The sequence below is a fragment of a genome, unplaced genomic scaffold, assembly GCF_019419815.1.
Source record: "Pyrus x bretschneideri cultivar Hongxiangsu unplaced genomic scaffold, Pyrus_bretschneideri_v1 Contig119, whole genome shotgun sequence".
In the NCBI taxonomy this organism is placed as follows: domain Eukaryota; kingdom Viridiplantae; phylum Streptophyta; class Magnoliopsida; order Rosales; family Rosaceae; genus Pyrus; species Pyrus x bretschneideri.
The window spans coordinates 145,342-162,912 of NW_025999412.1; the positions used below are offsets into that span (position 1 = coordinate 145,342).

Below are 17,571 nucleotides of genomic sequence, written 5' to 3' on the forward strand. Positions count from 1 at the left end.
GTGGAAATTGAGAACAGTTAGAGTTAATAGGTGAATAAACTTCTTTCCTTTAAAGTAGGACATAATGGGTTAAACATGTTGGTGAGTGGATATCCCACGTTGGAATGTAAATGGGCGTGCAGTTTTGCCAAGCAGTTTCTGTGATAGGTGGAAACAGTTGTGGTTACACGTCTATAAAAGGATAAGTCCCTGCTCAAGAGGAATAAGTTCATATATCAGAAAACCTAGCCCTATTCTAGAAAGAACATCAGGTCCTCCTTGAGTAGAAGATTTCCTTTTCTTTCCCTGCGATCAATGGCTTCACAAGGTCATAACTCAAATCACAATATTACATGCATGTTCGTAATCTATGTTTGCGGCAATATTAAATTCCAGCATTTGGTATTAGAGCATATAATAGCTCTTCATAGATTCTTTGATGTGTATAAGGAAGTTTGCTTAATTGATTTATTCATCTTTTCGTGTTTTACTGATGATTTGGTTTCTTGAGTATCACAAGTACAGCAATGGATTTTGCGCTAAGATGATTTAAGTTCCAACCTTAACATCATTGAAGGATACATGCTGATAAAACCATTTGAAACAACTATTTGTAAAGCTTTACCAAAGTGAAGTTTTTTAAGAAATTTTGTTTATAAGGAAGGAGGCATGGTTGTGTTCTATAAGTCATGACATGATAACGTACTACTCTAAAGAGAAGAAGGTTAACTGGTTGGATTTATGAATCAGTACATAGGTTTTTAATGAATGTTTGAGCCAACTATTTTCTTATCCAAAGATTTGAAATATGTGTTGTAACTTAAGTATTTGTTAAAAGGGCTATGTAATTAGGATGCATATGGTTTTATGTGAATAAAAAAAAAAAAAAAAAAAACTACAGTAATTTATCTTGCCCAAAGGTGTTGCATATACTGTGATAGTTGTAACATTGTTTACAATGTTGTTTAACTTTTATTTGGTTTGACAGTGAATGCGAATGCACTGAGCTTTTCCTCCCTTGAACCACTTAATGGAGGGAATTACAAAAAGTGGAGACAGGATGTAGAGACTGTGCTTGGCTTAATGGACTATGACCTTACACTGAGGAAGGATGAACCACCTACTGTGACAACGAACAGCACTGCAGAGCAAAGATTGAAGTATGAGAAATGGGAGAAGTCAAATCGAATGGCTCTCATGGTCATGAAAAGGTCCATCAGTGAGGCTGTGAGAGGTGGCATACCGTCATGTGACAAAGCTAAGGCTTTCCTTGAGGCTGTTAGAGCAAAATTCAAGATGTCCGAGAAAGAAGAGATGGCGAACCTGATGACCACACTGACTTCTCAGAAGTTCGATGGCAAAACGAGTGTCCGGGAGCATATACTGAAAATGGTAGAGGCTGCCGCCAAGCTCAAGGATCTGGAGGTGCCAATTGATGATTCCTTTGTTGTTCACATGGCTCTTTCATCCCTTCCTGAGTCATTTGAACAACTTAAGGTGTTGTACAATACTTAAAAGGAGAAATGGAGTCTCAATGAGATGATTTCTATCTGTGCACAAAAGGAGAGCAGGCTGAATTGTGCAAAGAGTGCGGTGGTGAACCTTGTTGACTACAATGCAAGTAAGAATCCTATGGTGAATGCCGGTAAGCAGACTAAGCCTTTTAATACCTCCACTACTACTACCAATGTTGCTTCTTCCTCTAGAGGACCTCAAAACCTTAGGCCAAATTTGGAGAATGTGACATGCTATTTTTGCAAACAATATGGACACTTGAAAAGGGACTGCGAGAAACGTAAAAAATAGGCAATGAAGAAAGGAAAAAGTACAAAGGTTTTCAATGTTTTTGTTTGTTTTCAAACTTTACTTGTTGAACCCCTCCAAATACTTGGTGGTTTGACACTGGTTGTTCGGTGCATATTACCAATTCCTTGCAGGGATTTTCAAGAAAAATGTCAACAAGTAATGAAGTCTTTGAAGTGCATGTGAGCAATGGGAATAAAGTGGCTGTGGAAGCAATAGGCAACCTTAAGCTCAAGTTGTCGTCAAGCTTTATTTTAGAACTTTCAGACGTACTTTATGTTCCTACTTTAACTAGGTCTTTAATTTCTGCTTCAAGACTTGTAAAAGACGGTTTTGCTTTTGTTAGTGATGATGAAAGCATAAGGATCTTTATGAAAAATAATTTGAGTCAATTGCTGGGCATTTGTCTTTTAGACAATGATTTATGGAAATTAGATTGTGTTTTCATGAATGATTTGAGTTGTTACACTTTAGACTCTTCTGTTCGAATGAAAAGGCCTTTATCAAATGATCTTTCTTCCATGCTTTGCCATAGAAGGTTGGGTCATATTTCAAAGCAAAGACTGCAGCGTTTGGTGCATGAAAATATTTTGCCAGCCTTGGATTTTAATGACTTGCATGAGTGTGTGGATTGTTACAAGGGCAAGTTAACTAAAACCAAGAAAAAGGACGCAACAAGAAGTCAAAAACTGTTAGAAATAATTCATTCGGATGTTTGTGGTCCTTTTCCAGTTAAAACAATCTGTGGAAATATTTATTTTGTGAGTTTTATTGATGATTTTTCAAGGTATGGAAGTGTCTATCTAATTTCAAAAAAATCACAAGTCCCAAATTGTTTTAAAATTTTTAAAACAGAAGTAGAGAACCAATTAAACACTACAATTAAGGTTTTGAGATCGGATAGGGGAGGAGAATACTTTGGCAGGTTCACTGAGGCTGGGCAACAAAAAGGACCGCTGGCTATGTATCTAGAAGAGTGTGGCATCCAAGCTCAGTACACCACACCTGAGACGCCTGATCAAAACGGTGTGGCGGAGTGGAGGAATAGGACATTGATAGAGATGACAAAAAACATGATGAGCAGGTCAGTTCTACCTCAGTTTCTTTGGGGAAAAGCATTAAAGATGGCAAACTATATAATGAATCGTGTTCCTAGCAAATCAGTGAGTAAGACACCCTTTGAACTTTGGACTTCGAGGAAACCTAGCATCAATCACCTACATGTATGGGGTTGTAGGGCAGAAGCAAGAATGTATAATCTGCAAGAAAAGAAACTTGATTCAAGGACAGTGAGTTGTCACTTTATTGGTTTTCCTGAGAAGTCTAAAGGATACAAGTTTTATGCTTCACACTTGCAGACTAGGGTTTTCGAGACTAACAATGCAAAGTTCATCGAGGAAGAAGTGAATGGTGATGAAAATGCTAGCAATTTTTTTTTCAGGATCTTGGGAATCCCACTGATGTGTTGAGCAATAATGATGAAGGGAGTCAAAGCCTTGGAGAAACTATAGTTTTTCAAACTAGTTTCTCGCAACCATCACATGAAAATAATGCTGCAGAAGGTCATCAAATAAATGAACCACAACAAGATGGAGCAATAGTTGAACATGATGCTGATGAGTTGCAAATTACCTTGGAAGCACCAACAAGAGCCTCACAAAGAATTCGCACATCGACGATTCCAGAAGATTATATCACTTACTTTTGTGAAGTTGAACATGATGAAGGTATAATGACTGATCCAGCAACTTACGTGCATGCAACTAAAAGTGAAAACTCTTTATCATGGCAGCAAGCAATGGAAGAGGAGATAGGGTCTATGCATTTTAATCAGGTGTGGACTCTCATAGAGAAGACAGAAACTATGACACCTATTGGATGCAAATGGATGTACAAAACTAAGAAAGATTCGAAAGGGAAGGTTGAAAGGTTCAAAGCGAGATTGGTGGCTAAAGGCTTCAATCAAAGGGAAGAGGTAGACTATAACGAAACATTTTCTCCCGTGTCATCCAAGGATTCCCTGTGGATAATCTTAGCACTCGTGGCACATTTTGACTTGGAACTTCACCAAATGGACGTCAAAACGGCATTTCTAAATGGTGACTTGGAAGAGGAAATTTATATGAACCAACCTCTTGGTTTCATTGAAGAGGGCAAAGAACACCTAGTTTGCAGATTGAGCAAGTCTATATATGGTTTAAAGCAAGCATCGAGGCAGTGGTTTATGAAATTTGATGAAAAGGTAACTCATGTTGGCTTCATTGAGAATAAGGTTGATGATTTTAAAAGCATTGGTTCCAAGTTTATTTTCCTTATACTTTATGTTGACGATATACTTCTTGCAAGCAATGATTTGAACCTATTGCTTGAAACCAAGTTGTTGTTGTCAAACACCTTTGATATGAAAGACTTGGGGGAGGCCTTTTTGTTCTCGGCATAGAGATTAAAAAAGACAGGTCAAGAAACTTGTTGGGGATTTCGCAAAGGTCATACATTGAGAAAATATTAAAACATTTCAACATGGAAGGATGTTCAGGAGGAGAAGTCCCGATGAGCAAGGGTGATAAATTGAATAAGGAGCAATGTCCTAAGAATGACTTGGAAAGGAAAACCATGTTGAACAAACCCTATGCTTCATTGGTGGGGAGCTTGATGTATGCTCAGGTTTGCTCAAGTTTGTACTAGACCTGACTTAGCTTACTCAATTAGTGTACTTGGGAGGTATCAATCAAATCCTGGAAAACAACATTAGGTGGCAGCTAAGAAGGTAATGAGATATTTGCAAAGAACAAAATCACACATGCTTGTGTATGGAAAGAGTGAAAAGCTAGAAGTGGTAGGGTACTCTGATTCGGATTTTGCAGGCTGCACAGATGATAGAAGGTCCACAAGTGGTTATTTGTTCTTCATGGCTGGAGGAGCAATCTCGTGGAGAAGTGCAAAACAGAAGACACTTGCGACATCGACCATGCAAGCTAAATATATTGCTGCTTTTGAAGCCAAACAAAAAGCACTGTGGATCAAGGATTTGGTTAGTCTAATGGGAATCGTGGACAGTATTTCAAGACCAATTGTTATACATTGCAATAACAAAGCTGCAGTATTCATCTTTAAAAACAACAAGCAGTCATCTGCAAATAGACTGATGGACATCAAATATCGATCTGTTAGAGAGGATGTCAAAAGTGGTTTAGTGGTAATTGAGCATATTGACACGGGTTCGATGATAGCAGATCCCTTCACAAAACCATTACCAGTTGCAGTGTTTCAGTAGCACGTTGCAAAAATGGGGGCACTGGAGTCTTTTGATTCAGTGACTATGTGGGAGTAAAACTTAGTCTTGTCTTATTTGCTTTGTAGTTGTTTATTGCAATAGATGAATTCTAAATTTATTTCATGTACTGCTTTTGATTTGAGCTAGTAATCATTAATGAGACTTAGCTGAAAAGCTATAATCATATATGTGATATTTCTGCAATGAAGCTCGATTGTTTTAAAAGCTTGTCAGGTTGCTATTTCATCCTATTTTTCAGCATGCAGAAAGTTGAAGTTGGATTATTGCTAACTAAGGCAACATTAAGGTAATGGGAAAAATAGTGGGAGCGTACAGTAAAGCTCTCTTATAGCTAACATGTTTAAGCATCATAAGTGAATAATTGAATGTTATAGTGATTTCAGAGTGGCTGCACCATTTTGCGCAAACTTTTCTGAAGTTCTATGACTTGAGTCATTCTTGGTGGATGTGTGAGGATGTATTTATTTATTTATTAACTCATGTGATCACTAAGGAACTGTTGTCAGTAGAAACATTGCTCAAAACAAAGACGATAAGTTTAGGTCCAAGTGGGAGAATGTTGGAACCTTATTGGACTCTAAACTTATCTTATTCGGGTTTTTGAGTTTAGTGGAAATTGAGAACAGTTAGAGTTAATAGGTGAATAAACTTCTTTCCTTTAAAGTAGGACATTAAGGGTTAAACATGTTGGTGAGTGGATATCCCACGTTGGAATGTAAATGGGAGTGCAGTTTTGCCAAGCAATTTCTGTGATAGGTGGAAACAGTTGTGGTTACACGTCTATAAAAGGATAAGTCCCTGCTCAAGAGGAATAAGTTCATATATCAAAAAATCTAGCCCTATTCTAGAAAGAACATCAGGTCCTCCTTGAGTAGAAGATTTCCTTTTCTTTCCCTGCAATCAATGGCTTCACAAGGTCAGAACTCAAATCACAGTACTACATGCATGTTCGTAATCTATGTTTGCGACTATATTAAATTCCAGCAGGAATTTGATAGGAGCATATTTATGCGACTTTGTTAGTTTAATTCCTTGCATTTAATGAGTTAGTTTCTATTTATTATAGTAATTTATGCTATTTGCGTGTGTTTGTAGGTCCAATTGACTAAAGTGGCAAGAAAAGACAATTTGGAGCATTTTAGAGCAGTTTTGGGTTTGGAATGAATAGCACATGCATGGAGTAAGGTGGATGAACGAATTTGAAGTTCTAGAAGGGCTAAGAATATGCTAAAGAGATGGAAGAATAAATTCAAGAAAAATAAGATATGAAGCTCAGCAAAGAAAGAAGGAAACAAGAGCCAAACTACCTTATTTTGACTTAGTCAATCCAAATCTTTTCCTACTTATGGTCCAGCTGCCAAGAGGATCCCTAATTAATTTAGGACACTTAAATATATGTTTCTAGAAGTCGTAATCCCATTCCTAAAGGGAGCCGCACCTTTTCCCATCTAGAATACCCTTTCCTTGCAACAAATCCCTTTTCCTTTCTCTCTAGGAACTGCCGCACACTTTCTTTCCCTTTTCCTCCTGGATTTTGATTTAATTAGCCTTTTTCCTTATGGATTTGGATTGCAAATCCTTCTCCAAAATTAATTAGTGTTTCTCCCTTTAAATAAATAGATTCTGCCGCACAAAAGGACCACCATTCATACAACCATTCCATCCATCCTTTACACACATAATTCCACACCACCTATCCACCACACACCACAACCCAATTTCAGCCACAACCACCCTTGTGCCATAGCTTTGCAAGGAAGGAGAGGATAGCTTGGAGTCGTACTTGCCATTCAAGACTTATTGGATTGTTGGAGCGTTTCTAGGTGTATTCAATCTTTTGTTTTCAATGTTTGATTTAAGTTTTCTTTGTTTAATTAACTCGTTTCAGCTAGAGGAGAATTCAAAGCCATGAACATATTTTCAATATGAATTGATTACTTCCAGTAGTGATTTCATAAATCGTGAATGCAATTTACTTAATTGTTTAATTCAGAACTTATTCTTGTTTGTTGATTAAGGATGCATACTTAGTTTCCATGCATGAATTTGACGTTAGAATATAAGGGAGTTTCACCTAATTGTTATGAACTTATATTCATAAGTAGTGGAGGTTGCTAGTCACAATCAAGTTAAGTAAATTCCTGACAGAAGTATCATGTTGTTCATAGTTACGAATGTCTTGTCAATGCTTATGATTTTCACAAAGCTTAATGATCTTTGATTGTATCTTTATTATGCTATTCATGTAGGGAACTATTGAAGAATAATTTGGTTGCCGATGCGTTGTCCATCCAATTCAATGACTAAAGGAAAATCAGAGGGTTAATTAGTGCTGTTCACAGTTAATCTAGGGCATTAAGGTTCATGGTTTATTGGAAAAGCAATTGGAAATCGTTTTTCATGCAAGTGTGTTATGTGTGGAGAATGACCCTCTAGCTAGCCAATCACCCATCAATTCACCCAAATTCGTATCCCTTTACTTAGTTTTTGCAATTTGTTTAAGCTTTAAATTCGTCAAAAACCCAATCCCCTTTACTTTGTTGTGTCAAATTAGTTAGAATCTGCCCCAACTTGTGTTTTTAAGTGTTTTGAGTTAAGTTAAAATTAATTTTCATCCAAATCACCCTTTAGTGTCTAGTTTGAGTCTTTGTGATTATTTTGTGCTGTTTTGAGTCTCTTTAGTTTATTTTGAGTTCTTCGAGTCTAGTTAAGTGTTTTTGAGCCAAGTTCAGTGTTTTTGAGTTAGTTTTAAGTAGATTAGCAATCCCTCCTAATCCGCGGCCTAGAACGATCCCTACTTACATCTTTACTACAAGTGTCAATAAGAGGGTTAAATTTGTGTGCTATTATATATCACATCAAATTTTTGGTGCCGTTGCCAGGGATTAGTAATTCTGCTAATCCCCTATCTTTTCTTTTGTTTTCATGTCTTTTAATTTTGGTTACTGATTTTATTTTGTTTTGTTTTGTTTTATTTTCTTTACGTACCAATTTATGACTCGAAGTTCTCAACCTATTCATGCGCATATCTTGGAATTTGATGACGATTTTGAGCGAACTTTGAGAAGAAAGAGGAAGGAGCCAGAACTTAATCCACCTAGTTCTAGCTCTGAATCTGAGTTTGAAGAAGAACAAGAGGAAGAACAAATCATGGTTGCGGATAATCGAACAATCAAGGAACTTTCAGCCTTGAGATTGGACAATGCCGTACCCCTATGCATTCAATATCTTAGGGTAGCTCAAGACAAGACCGATGAGTTCGAATTGAAGTCTAGCTTGTTGCATCATATTCCCAAATACCATGGGCTGTCCATGGAAGATCCAAACAAGCACTTGAAGGAATTCAAAGTAATATGTTAAAGCATGACCCCAATCAATGTGGATGGCAACATTTTGAAGATGAAAGCTTTTCCATTCTCTTTTTTGGAAAAAGCTAAGGATTGGTTGTACGAATTGTCACCTGGAATCATGACTTCTTGGGAAAGCATGAAGAGAGCATTTTTGGAGAAGTTCTTTCCAACATCAAGAGTCATTCTTTTGAGGAAGAGGATTAGTGGCATTCAACAAAATCAAGGAGAATCCTTTCTGGCGTATTATGAGCGTTTCAAGACTCTCGTTGCATCATGTCCTCAACATCAAATTTGTATCCCTTTACTTAGTTTCTGCAATTTGTTTGTTTAAGTTTTAAATTCGTCAAAACCCCAATCCCCTTTACTTTGTTGTGTCAAATTAGTTAGAATTTGCCCAAACTTGTGTTTTTAAGTGTTTTGAGTCAAGTTAAAATTAATTTTCGTCCAAATCACCCTTTAGTGTCTAGTTTGAGTCTCTTTGATTATTTTGTGCTGTTTTGAGTCTCTTTAGTTTATTTTGAGTTCTTTGAGTCTAGTTAAGTGTTTTTAAGCCTAGTTTAGTGTTTTTGAGTCAGTTTTAAGCAGATTAGCAATCCCTCCTAATCCCCGGCCTAGACCGATCCCTACTTACATCTTTACTACAATTGTCAATAATAGGGTTTAATTTGTGTGCTATTATATATCACATCAGCCTCATAAAATGCCACTATGTGGCCAACCTACTTCAGGGGTTACACATGAAATTTTGCTTTGGCATGATTGTTTGGGCCACCCTAGATCGATTACGATGTGCCTAAACCCTAAACCCTAACCTGAAACTTAGGTCGATCCAAAAGGATATCGCATGCCAAGCCTACTCTATGGAAAAGGTAATCATTCAGCCTTCCTACAAGATCCGTTCAGATTCGGATCCTGATAGGATTAAAAGCACACCACAAAGTAGCACATAAATATCCTATTGATTTTCCTTATTAACACTAAGATTTTTCAATTGTAGCATATGAAAATAAGGGTCTTTCTCGTAGAAGATTGTTTATCTAACTACTTAAAATGTCACAAAAACTGGGCTACTGTCCCTACTGACCAGCCATCGAAAAATAATTATTAGACTGACTTATACTTATCTAAAGTCTACGAAATTTTATATGCAGACAACAGACACATAGAGCTACACTCACACAAATTTTTGGGATTTTTGGAGTTGATTTGCTATTTAAATTAAATCGGAAAAAAAAAAGCAGAACAGAAACAGATTTTAAGTAGTTCACAAATTAAGAAAAACGAGTTAGGGAAATTGCTATCCACCACCAAATAATCATACAAACATGTTATATTTCATTCAAATTCCTTTTATTTCCGGATGAAGATGCTCAAGTTGGCTCAATGTTAGAACTCAACCTATTACTCTTTCTTATGTAGTATGTTACGAGAATGGCTTTTTCAGCTTAACTTAGTCCCTAGCATGCAATCTAGAATGACGTATTCATAGATTTAACAAGTAGAAATCATTAAGAACGAAAAGAGTTTGAGTCATCACAAGGCATCGTAAGTACTAGCGTTGTCTTACTTATCCTAGAAATTGATTCACATGTTAATCGCAATTAACAAGTACTACTTTAGAATATATGTAGGTCCTCATTCGACAAGGGCAGACACACACATATTCATAGCATTAGAATCCTAGATATGCTTACTAAGTATGCATCTGTAGAAAACACATAAAGAAATCATCAATGATACAAGTAGTGAGCCAATCTTCATCCATTCATGAAAGTAATTCAAACGAAATGTCATAACAAACTTGCAATCATATTCGGGGCTTCAAAACAGCCCCTGACTACTAAAAATTAGTTGCACATAATCCTTAAATAAAACCAAAAGAAAGACATGAGTTTGAGAAGATAAAACCGAAAGAAGAGAATGCCAAGATTTCCTCCTTCCTTTCCTTCCTTCCCCAACGCTGCTGCCTTGTCTTTTTTCCTTCCTTTCCGCTGCAATCTGCAACCTTCTTTTTTCTTTCTTTTCTATTTTTTTTTCCCTTTTTCTTCCACCTTTGCCGCTGCAACCTGCAGCCTTTTTGTTCTTGCTTGCCGCCCTAGTTTCTTCTCCATAACTCACCCCACTAACAGCCATTTTGTGATGACAATAAGTGAGAGGAAATGGTAAAGCAATTGTAACTCTTTAGGTAGACTTTATGCCCATTACTCCCAATTAATTTTCCATTTCCTCTTATATTTGAATAGGTGTTAGCTGGCTTGTTCTTGGCTGCATCAGTTTTGGCTGCTAGATTTATTGGATTTATTGCTTTCAATGCTTTTCTTGTCAGTTACAAACTGCTCAGCCTCTTGGGAATCTTTTAGTGTTATAATGGCCATAACTTCTTCTAGAAACATGTTATTAGCAATCTGTGAAATGCTCCAAAAAATAGACATCCGTAGCTTTCCAAGCATATAAGGCTCCTTCTCTAATTCATTATAAGATGTCTGCAACTTACTTCCAAAGTCAGTTGATCTGCACAAGCAATTTTGATGAATTTGTTACTTAAAAGTCCACTTGTGCTATTTTTCTTTTCTTTGCGTGACAAATCCCACAAAACACAAAAACAAAGTAAATAGCTCAAAAATGTAAGGAACTAACTAAGAAAAGACAAGTGAATTTGATGTAAAATATATATAAATATTAGCTTATCAGATCCTCCTACTTTTTTTACAAAGGATTCATAGGAATATTTGTGAACTAATTCAACCACAAGTTGGTCATATGTGAGGTTGTTGTCCATAAGAAACATTGCCTTCTCCAAACTGTTGGCTCAGGTTATCAAGCTCAAGGCTCACCACCCTGATTATCTGATCAAATTTATTTGATTGGATAATGCTAGAGAACTCACATCGAAAACTTCAATGACTATTACATGTCGGTTGGGATTGAAGTTGAACATCCAGTACCCCATGTTCATAGCCAAAACAACAAGACAGAAGCTTCTATTAAGCGCCTTCAAATGATTGCTCGATCATTGGTCATACGTATGAAGCTCCTGATAGTTGGTTGGGGCCATGCAATATTACCAGATGCTTTCACTAATCTAGCAAGAGTGATGAATCATATATACAAGCTGGGAATGTGCCTGCAAAGATGGATGTACGAAATGTACAATGGACTTCCCTCTTAGAAGCCCAAGAGGCCACTATGGCTGATCTACTTACATTGGTGACTAGCCAATCCTCTGCTTCTACCCAGAAGTGTGGTAGACTTCTTAGTTCAAAAGATTCACAACCTTGAAAAGGAAACCCACGACCCAGGCTGTTGAGCATATCATGAATCTGACAATCGCCTACTAATTCTATCCAACACATGAGGAAATTATAGATTATGGAAGCGTCCTGGAAATGACGAATCTATCTTCCGAGAATCGTGAGATTTCGGTCCACTATGCTATGTTTGGTTTACAAATGAGATGATAATAGACGATGCATTAGCATATGCAGTAGTTACTGAGATCATGCTAAGTGATAAAGTTGAACCTCGTTCTATTGATGAATGTCGACATATAACTAATTGGTCAAACTGGAAACAAGCAATCCAAGTCCAACTTGATTCTCTTGTGAGACACAAGGTGTTTGGGCCCATAGCTCTAACATTGCCACATGTGAAGTCCATTGGCTACAAGTGGATTTTCGTAAGGAAGCATGATGAAAGGAATGAAGTAATGCAATATAAAGAATGTCTTATGGCACAAGGCTTCTCTCAATGCCCTGGGATGGATTATGAATTCCCATGATGCAATTGGAGCTTATCGACAGAAAAGAATCAATTTACGAAATGTATTTCCCATAATGGATGTTTAGTACCTTATCAGTTTTGTAGTTTTGAAAAACTAGGTATACAACTTATGGACATGGTAGTTGTGTATTTCTATGGGGATCTTGATACATAAATCTATATGAAAGTTCCCGAAGGATTTACATTGACTGGATTAAATAGTTCTAGATCACGGAACACCCTCTATTTGGCTAAGGCGTTCACTCTGGGCGAATATGGTATAACCATCTGAGTGAATATTTTACAAGTCAATGATATGTGAACAACGAATATTCCTTTGCATGTTCATTAAGAAGTCAAATTTCAAATTTATGATCGTTGCAGTTTAGGTCAACGACATGAATCTCATTAGGAATCTTGAAGAGCTTGAGAAAACTGTCGCACACCTGAGGTCCGAATTTGAGACGAAAGATCTTGGGGAAACTCAATACTTTCTTGACTTGGAGATCGAGCATTGTTTGGATGGAATCCTAGTACATCAGTCGAACTACACCTAGAAGGTGTTACGTCATTTAATGAGGATAAAGTGAAGCCTTTGAGTACTCCTATGGTCGTTCGATAGCTAGAGGCTAAACGAGATCCCTTTCATCCAAAGGAGGATGAATAAGAGATTTTGGAATCCGAAGTTTATTGTACTTAGCTCAGTGCACTAGACCCAACATCTCCTTCCCTGTTAATCTTTTGGCAAGATAGAATAATGCACCCATAAGCAGACATTGGATAGGTGTTAAAGACATCTTCCACTACCTTAAGGGTAAGGTTGATTTGGGTTTGTTCTATCCCTATGAATCCTCGAAAGGTGCTGCAACCCCTCGGTTCTTGAGTTGATTCCCGCTTTGTTGGTTAAGTCGACCCAAGGTACTTATCTTACCCGTGCAAGGCACGCTTTGAAGTGGGCTACGTCCTTACCATTTGAGGCACCGTAATATCTTGGAGGTCAATCAAACAGACCTTACTTGCCTCTTCTTTGAACCATGTTGAAATACTCGCCTTGAATGAAGCTACTCGAGAATGTTTCTGGCTAAAAGCAATTGTGGGACATATTCGAAGCATTTGCAGTCTTTATTGCATCATTACCATCTCTACAACAACCTATGAAGATATTGTAGGATGTATCGAACAACTCAAGCAGGGATACGTTAAAGGAGACAACGCCAAGCACATTACGCCGAAGTTCTTTTTCTCACATCAACAACAAGAGCATCAGAAGGTTAAAGTCAAGCAAATTCGTTCCCAAAACAACCTGGCCGACCTCTTCACCAAATCACTACCGAGGACGACGTTTCAGAAGCTTGTTGAAGGAATTGGTATACGTAAACTTTTTAAGTTGTAACATTGTTAGTTCTCTTTCGAATTATGTCAAACTTAAGGGAGTATCCCGAAGTATACTTGCTTAATCTTAATGTACTCTTTTTCCTTACAATTAGGAGCATTTTTCCTTTTGGGTTTTTGCTACCTGACGAGGTTTTGACGAGACACCCATCCTGGGTTAGTCATATCCCTGATGTACATCCAGAAGACGTTTTATTTGACTTTGTACTTTCTCACACACTTTTGTTTAGACTATGGGTTTTCATCCCCCCTTGGGTTTTACCATAGCCATTAGGTTTTTGTGAGACTTAGTTCCATTGCAAGTTCCTTTGTCTGAGACTAGCGTGTTCCCAGAATCATTGTCGACGAGTCAACTTCCTCAACTCTACCTAATGACGAATCTACTTGAGCATTTACACACTCAATGGGGAAGTGTTATAGATATTATATTAAAGTGTGATTGGATAGATCCTAGATAGATTTGGTTACTAATTAATCTTTCCCTACTAGGATTGTATTTCCTTGGAGGACAAGGATTCTTCTCCCCTTTATTACTAGAAATAAAGGCACTATGTATGGGTGTAAACACGAAAATCCAAAAATTTTGCTATCTATTAAAGAATAACGCATCTCATACACAGAAAAATCACTACACTTTCTCCACTCTCTCTCTCTCTCTTTGCTGCACCCCTCTAATCCCTTGTCAGATAAATTGGCCCCAACAACCACGATTTTTCACCATTTCTCTCCTCTTGTTTTTATCCAAACAAAAGAAAAGGTCGATTTCAATTACTAACTGGGCCTTCCTTTTAATTTCCATATGTGGTAGGGGTATACCCACCCCACTAACCTTCAATGACCCACGTAATTTGTCCAATAATTTCCCCGAAAAGCCTCATGCAACCGACACACTCTCTATCTAGCCAGATATAAGGGATTGAGTAGTTATTTTCAAACCTTTTGTGAAAGGGAGTAATGAACAAACATTCACCTGCACATCTTCCATGATTGAAAATTAGAATGTCATGATTTGACATGCCACAGGCAAAGCGCGTAGTAAATTATTGGAAACAATATTGAACCGCAAGAAACCTGGAAATTCATTTTTCAGTGATCTCCATATAACACAGTCGAATCATTTTAAAGTGCCAAAACATGGTTAGTGAGATCATGAGGTCTAAAACCAGTCTTTGATCAATTTTGTATGAGGCCTACCAATATCATGGAACCCTAAGTTGTAGCACTCGATGTGAAATGATGTAATGGCCTTTCGACCCCATTTCTTGGCCATCAGACGAGATGAATGAAATTTCGTTTTCAGATTTCAAGTTTTTAATTTGCATTCTTTTGAAAAAATGCAACTTGAGAAGCTGCATTTTCAATTTTCAAACAAATGCAACTAGAAACTTCAAAGCAAATTGGTTATCAACGGGTATTTAGAAAAATAACTTCAAGCCACATTTTTTAAGATAAACAATGAGAAGCTGGACAAACCTGCAGCCATGTAGTTATATGATCCGAGAAAATTCGGGAAATGGATATTGATTGGATAGATTTCTACTGAAACATGCAGAATTGCTAGGGCACCGTTAGAGCATTATGTTGAAGATATTGGACAAACGGTCTCAACAAACACACTATACCAGATAGTGTACTGTCTTTGTTACGGGCCAACCCCAACCATGTGCAAGCAACGAGACGGTACAGAGCTAGCTCATATGTTGTTTTTAAGCAGGCCCACCTTTTGTAGAAGACTAATATATCCATTTCATAGTTTTATTTTATCACTAATTTTTTAATGAAAATTTTAATACCAAATTTAACATTTAGAAAGACTTCAAAAACCTTGTGAAACTTAATCATCTTGTATATCCTTTGTTATCACTTGTATATTCTTTGTAGTTGAAGGAAAAAAAAAAGGACTAGAAAAATATTTAAAAATTTAAAATGAGAAGTGAATCAAACCTTATCATTTTGTCTCTTCATTCCTCACTCCTTTATAAGTCTTTCGCCCCCCTCTATCTTCTCTTTCTCTTGTCCACCCCACCCACTCCAAATTCCCTCTTCTTTTCAACCCTTAGTTCTGAATTGGAATTTGGAAATAAATAAGGATATGAATATTCTTTCCATATCTGGTGGGGGAGAAAGAAAGAGATAGAGAAGAACAAAGAAAGGAAGGTAACTTTCAAGGCAACAAAGGGAAGAGGAGTTGCCATAGTCATTTATGGTGCCTGTTGTGGTTCCTTTTATGCCTAGGTTTGGTGGGAACGTTCATGGCTGTTCCATTTTCTTAAAACCTCCAAGATTTGATCATTCATTATATATATATTTTTTTTTACAACTTGTTAGGGATATTTTATCTCTTCATCCCTGCCTCCTTTCTAACTCTTCTGTCCCCCTCTATCTTCTCTTTCTCTCGTCCACCCCACCCACCCCAAATTCTCTATTCTTTTCAACCCTTAGTTCTGAATTGGAATTCGGAAATAAAAAGGGATATGAATATTCTATCCATATCTGGTGGGGGGATAAAGAAAGAGATAGAGAAGAACAGAGAAAGGAAGGTAACTTTACAGGCAGCAAAGAGAAAAGGAGTTGCCACAATCATATATGGTGCCTGGTTGTGGTTCCTTTTATGGCTAGTTTGGGTGGGAACATTCATTAAATTTATTTTTTTTACAGCTTGTTAGGAATATTTTAGGAATATAAGTGGGTGGGAAGAGAGTGTTTGGTTTTTTATTTTAAAATTTTTATGATGGATGAAAATATAACATAGGTAGATAAATAAGACTATGGGGTAACCCTGGTAGCACTTCTTATAATAGCTTGATAATGACTATTGACCATTTTACTTTGGTAACACTTAATGTAAGACTCATTCGATAAACATTTCTACTGGAACCAAATTCGCATACCACCATGAAGGGCGGAGATGCACAAATTCAATAAAATGTAGAACACTAAGCAACCGTAGATAGCCAAGGATCGGGGAGCAGGCCAAAGGCTCTTTGATGGTCAAGTTAATAAGCCAATATATGAGAATCAAGCAGTAGGCAAGAGAATAAGTGTGTGATAATTGCATTATCAAAGATGAACCTAGAAGGTGTATTTATACTGGTCGTGATAGAGATCTTTTAGGATATAGAATTCATATTAAATTATGGGAATCCTATCAGATATCTAGGAGTAGATATTAAATCCTCTTAAGAGTGTGATTACTTGCGGCGCATGCCAATCCCTATTGGAAGAACTCCAAGAATATAAGAAAACTGGCTGATTACATACTAGATCAGGTTCCCATATCTTATGAAACAAGCATAGTTAGATTTCACCTACTGCTTTTGAAGGATATATTTATGAAAACTAGTTCATTTGAGCAACATCTATACATGCAATTAACAATTAAAAGGTGAAATCATGCTTGTATGCACTCAAAAATAAAACTTTACCCATGAAATTCAAGGTCTAGTGAGTGTGGTAAACCAAGACTCAACTCAAGAACAAAGTGAGTTGAGAAATATTATACCTTTGTTGATTCCTCTTTGCATAAGCAAAGACTAATCACCCAAGAGATAGGGCATTCATTCCTTACTTCTTAGCTCCATGGATTTCTTGGATGAGGATGGTAGAATGGACACTCCAAGTTCCCAAAATAGAGAACCTCTAAGTCTCCACACCAAGGAGAGCATTGATGAAGAGATGAGTGACCTAGAGGAATGAAGATTGCTAGCTAAGTTCCTCTAAGGTGGCCAGCCTTCATTAGAGAAAAGAGAGCTTTGTGTTCTCTTTTCTTCCCTTAGAAAACCCTAAGGATGAAATGGCTATAAAGTTGCCTTTATACCACCTCACAATGGAGTGGTTGCGCAAAGACAAATAACTCTTTGACTCGCTCACCCCCATCAAAATTGAGTGGCTGCTTGTTGTAGGATGTTTCAACGTTTCGAAGGTAACTTGCACAAAAGGTAAGCGATTCTTGTACATTGATCGCCTCTACTATGGATTCCTTGGGTTGTGATT

General features: G+C 37.2%; 1 protein-coding gene across 1 annotated transcript; it reads left to right on the forward strand.

The window, feature by feature from the left end:
- The first annotated feature begins 294 nt into the window (after positions 1 to 294).
- On the forward strand, positions 295 to 1,494 carry LOC125474082. The gene is made up of 2 exons (XM_048577512.1): positions 295 to 307; positions 968 to 1,494. Exons 1-2 carry the CDS (start codon positions 295 to 297, stop codon positions 1,492 to 1,494), a joined length of 540 nt encoding a protein of 179 aa, XP_048433469.1.
- Positions 1,495 to 17,571: the final 16,077 nt, after the last annotated feature.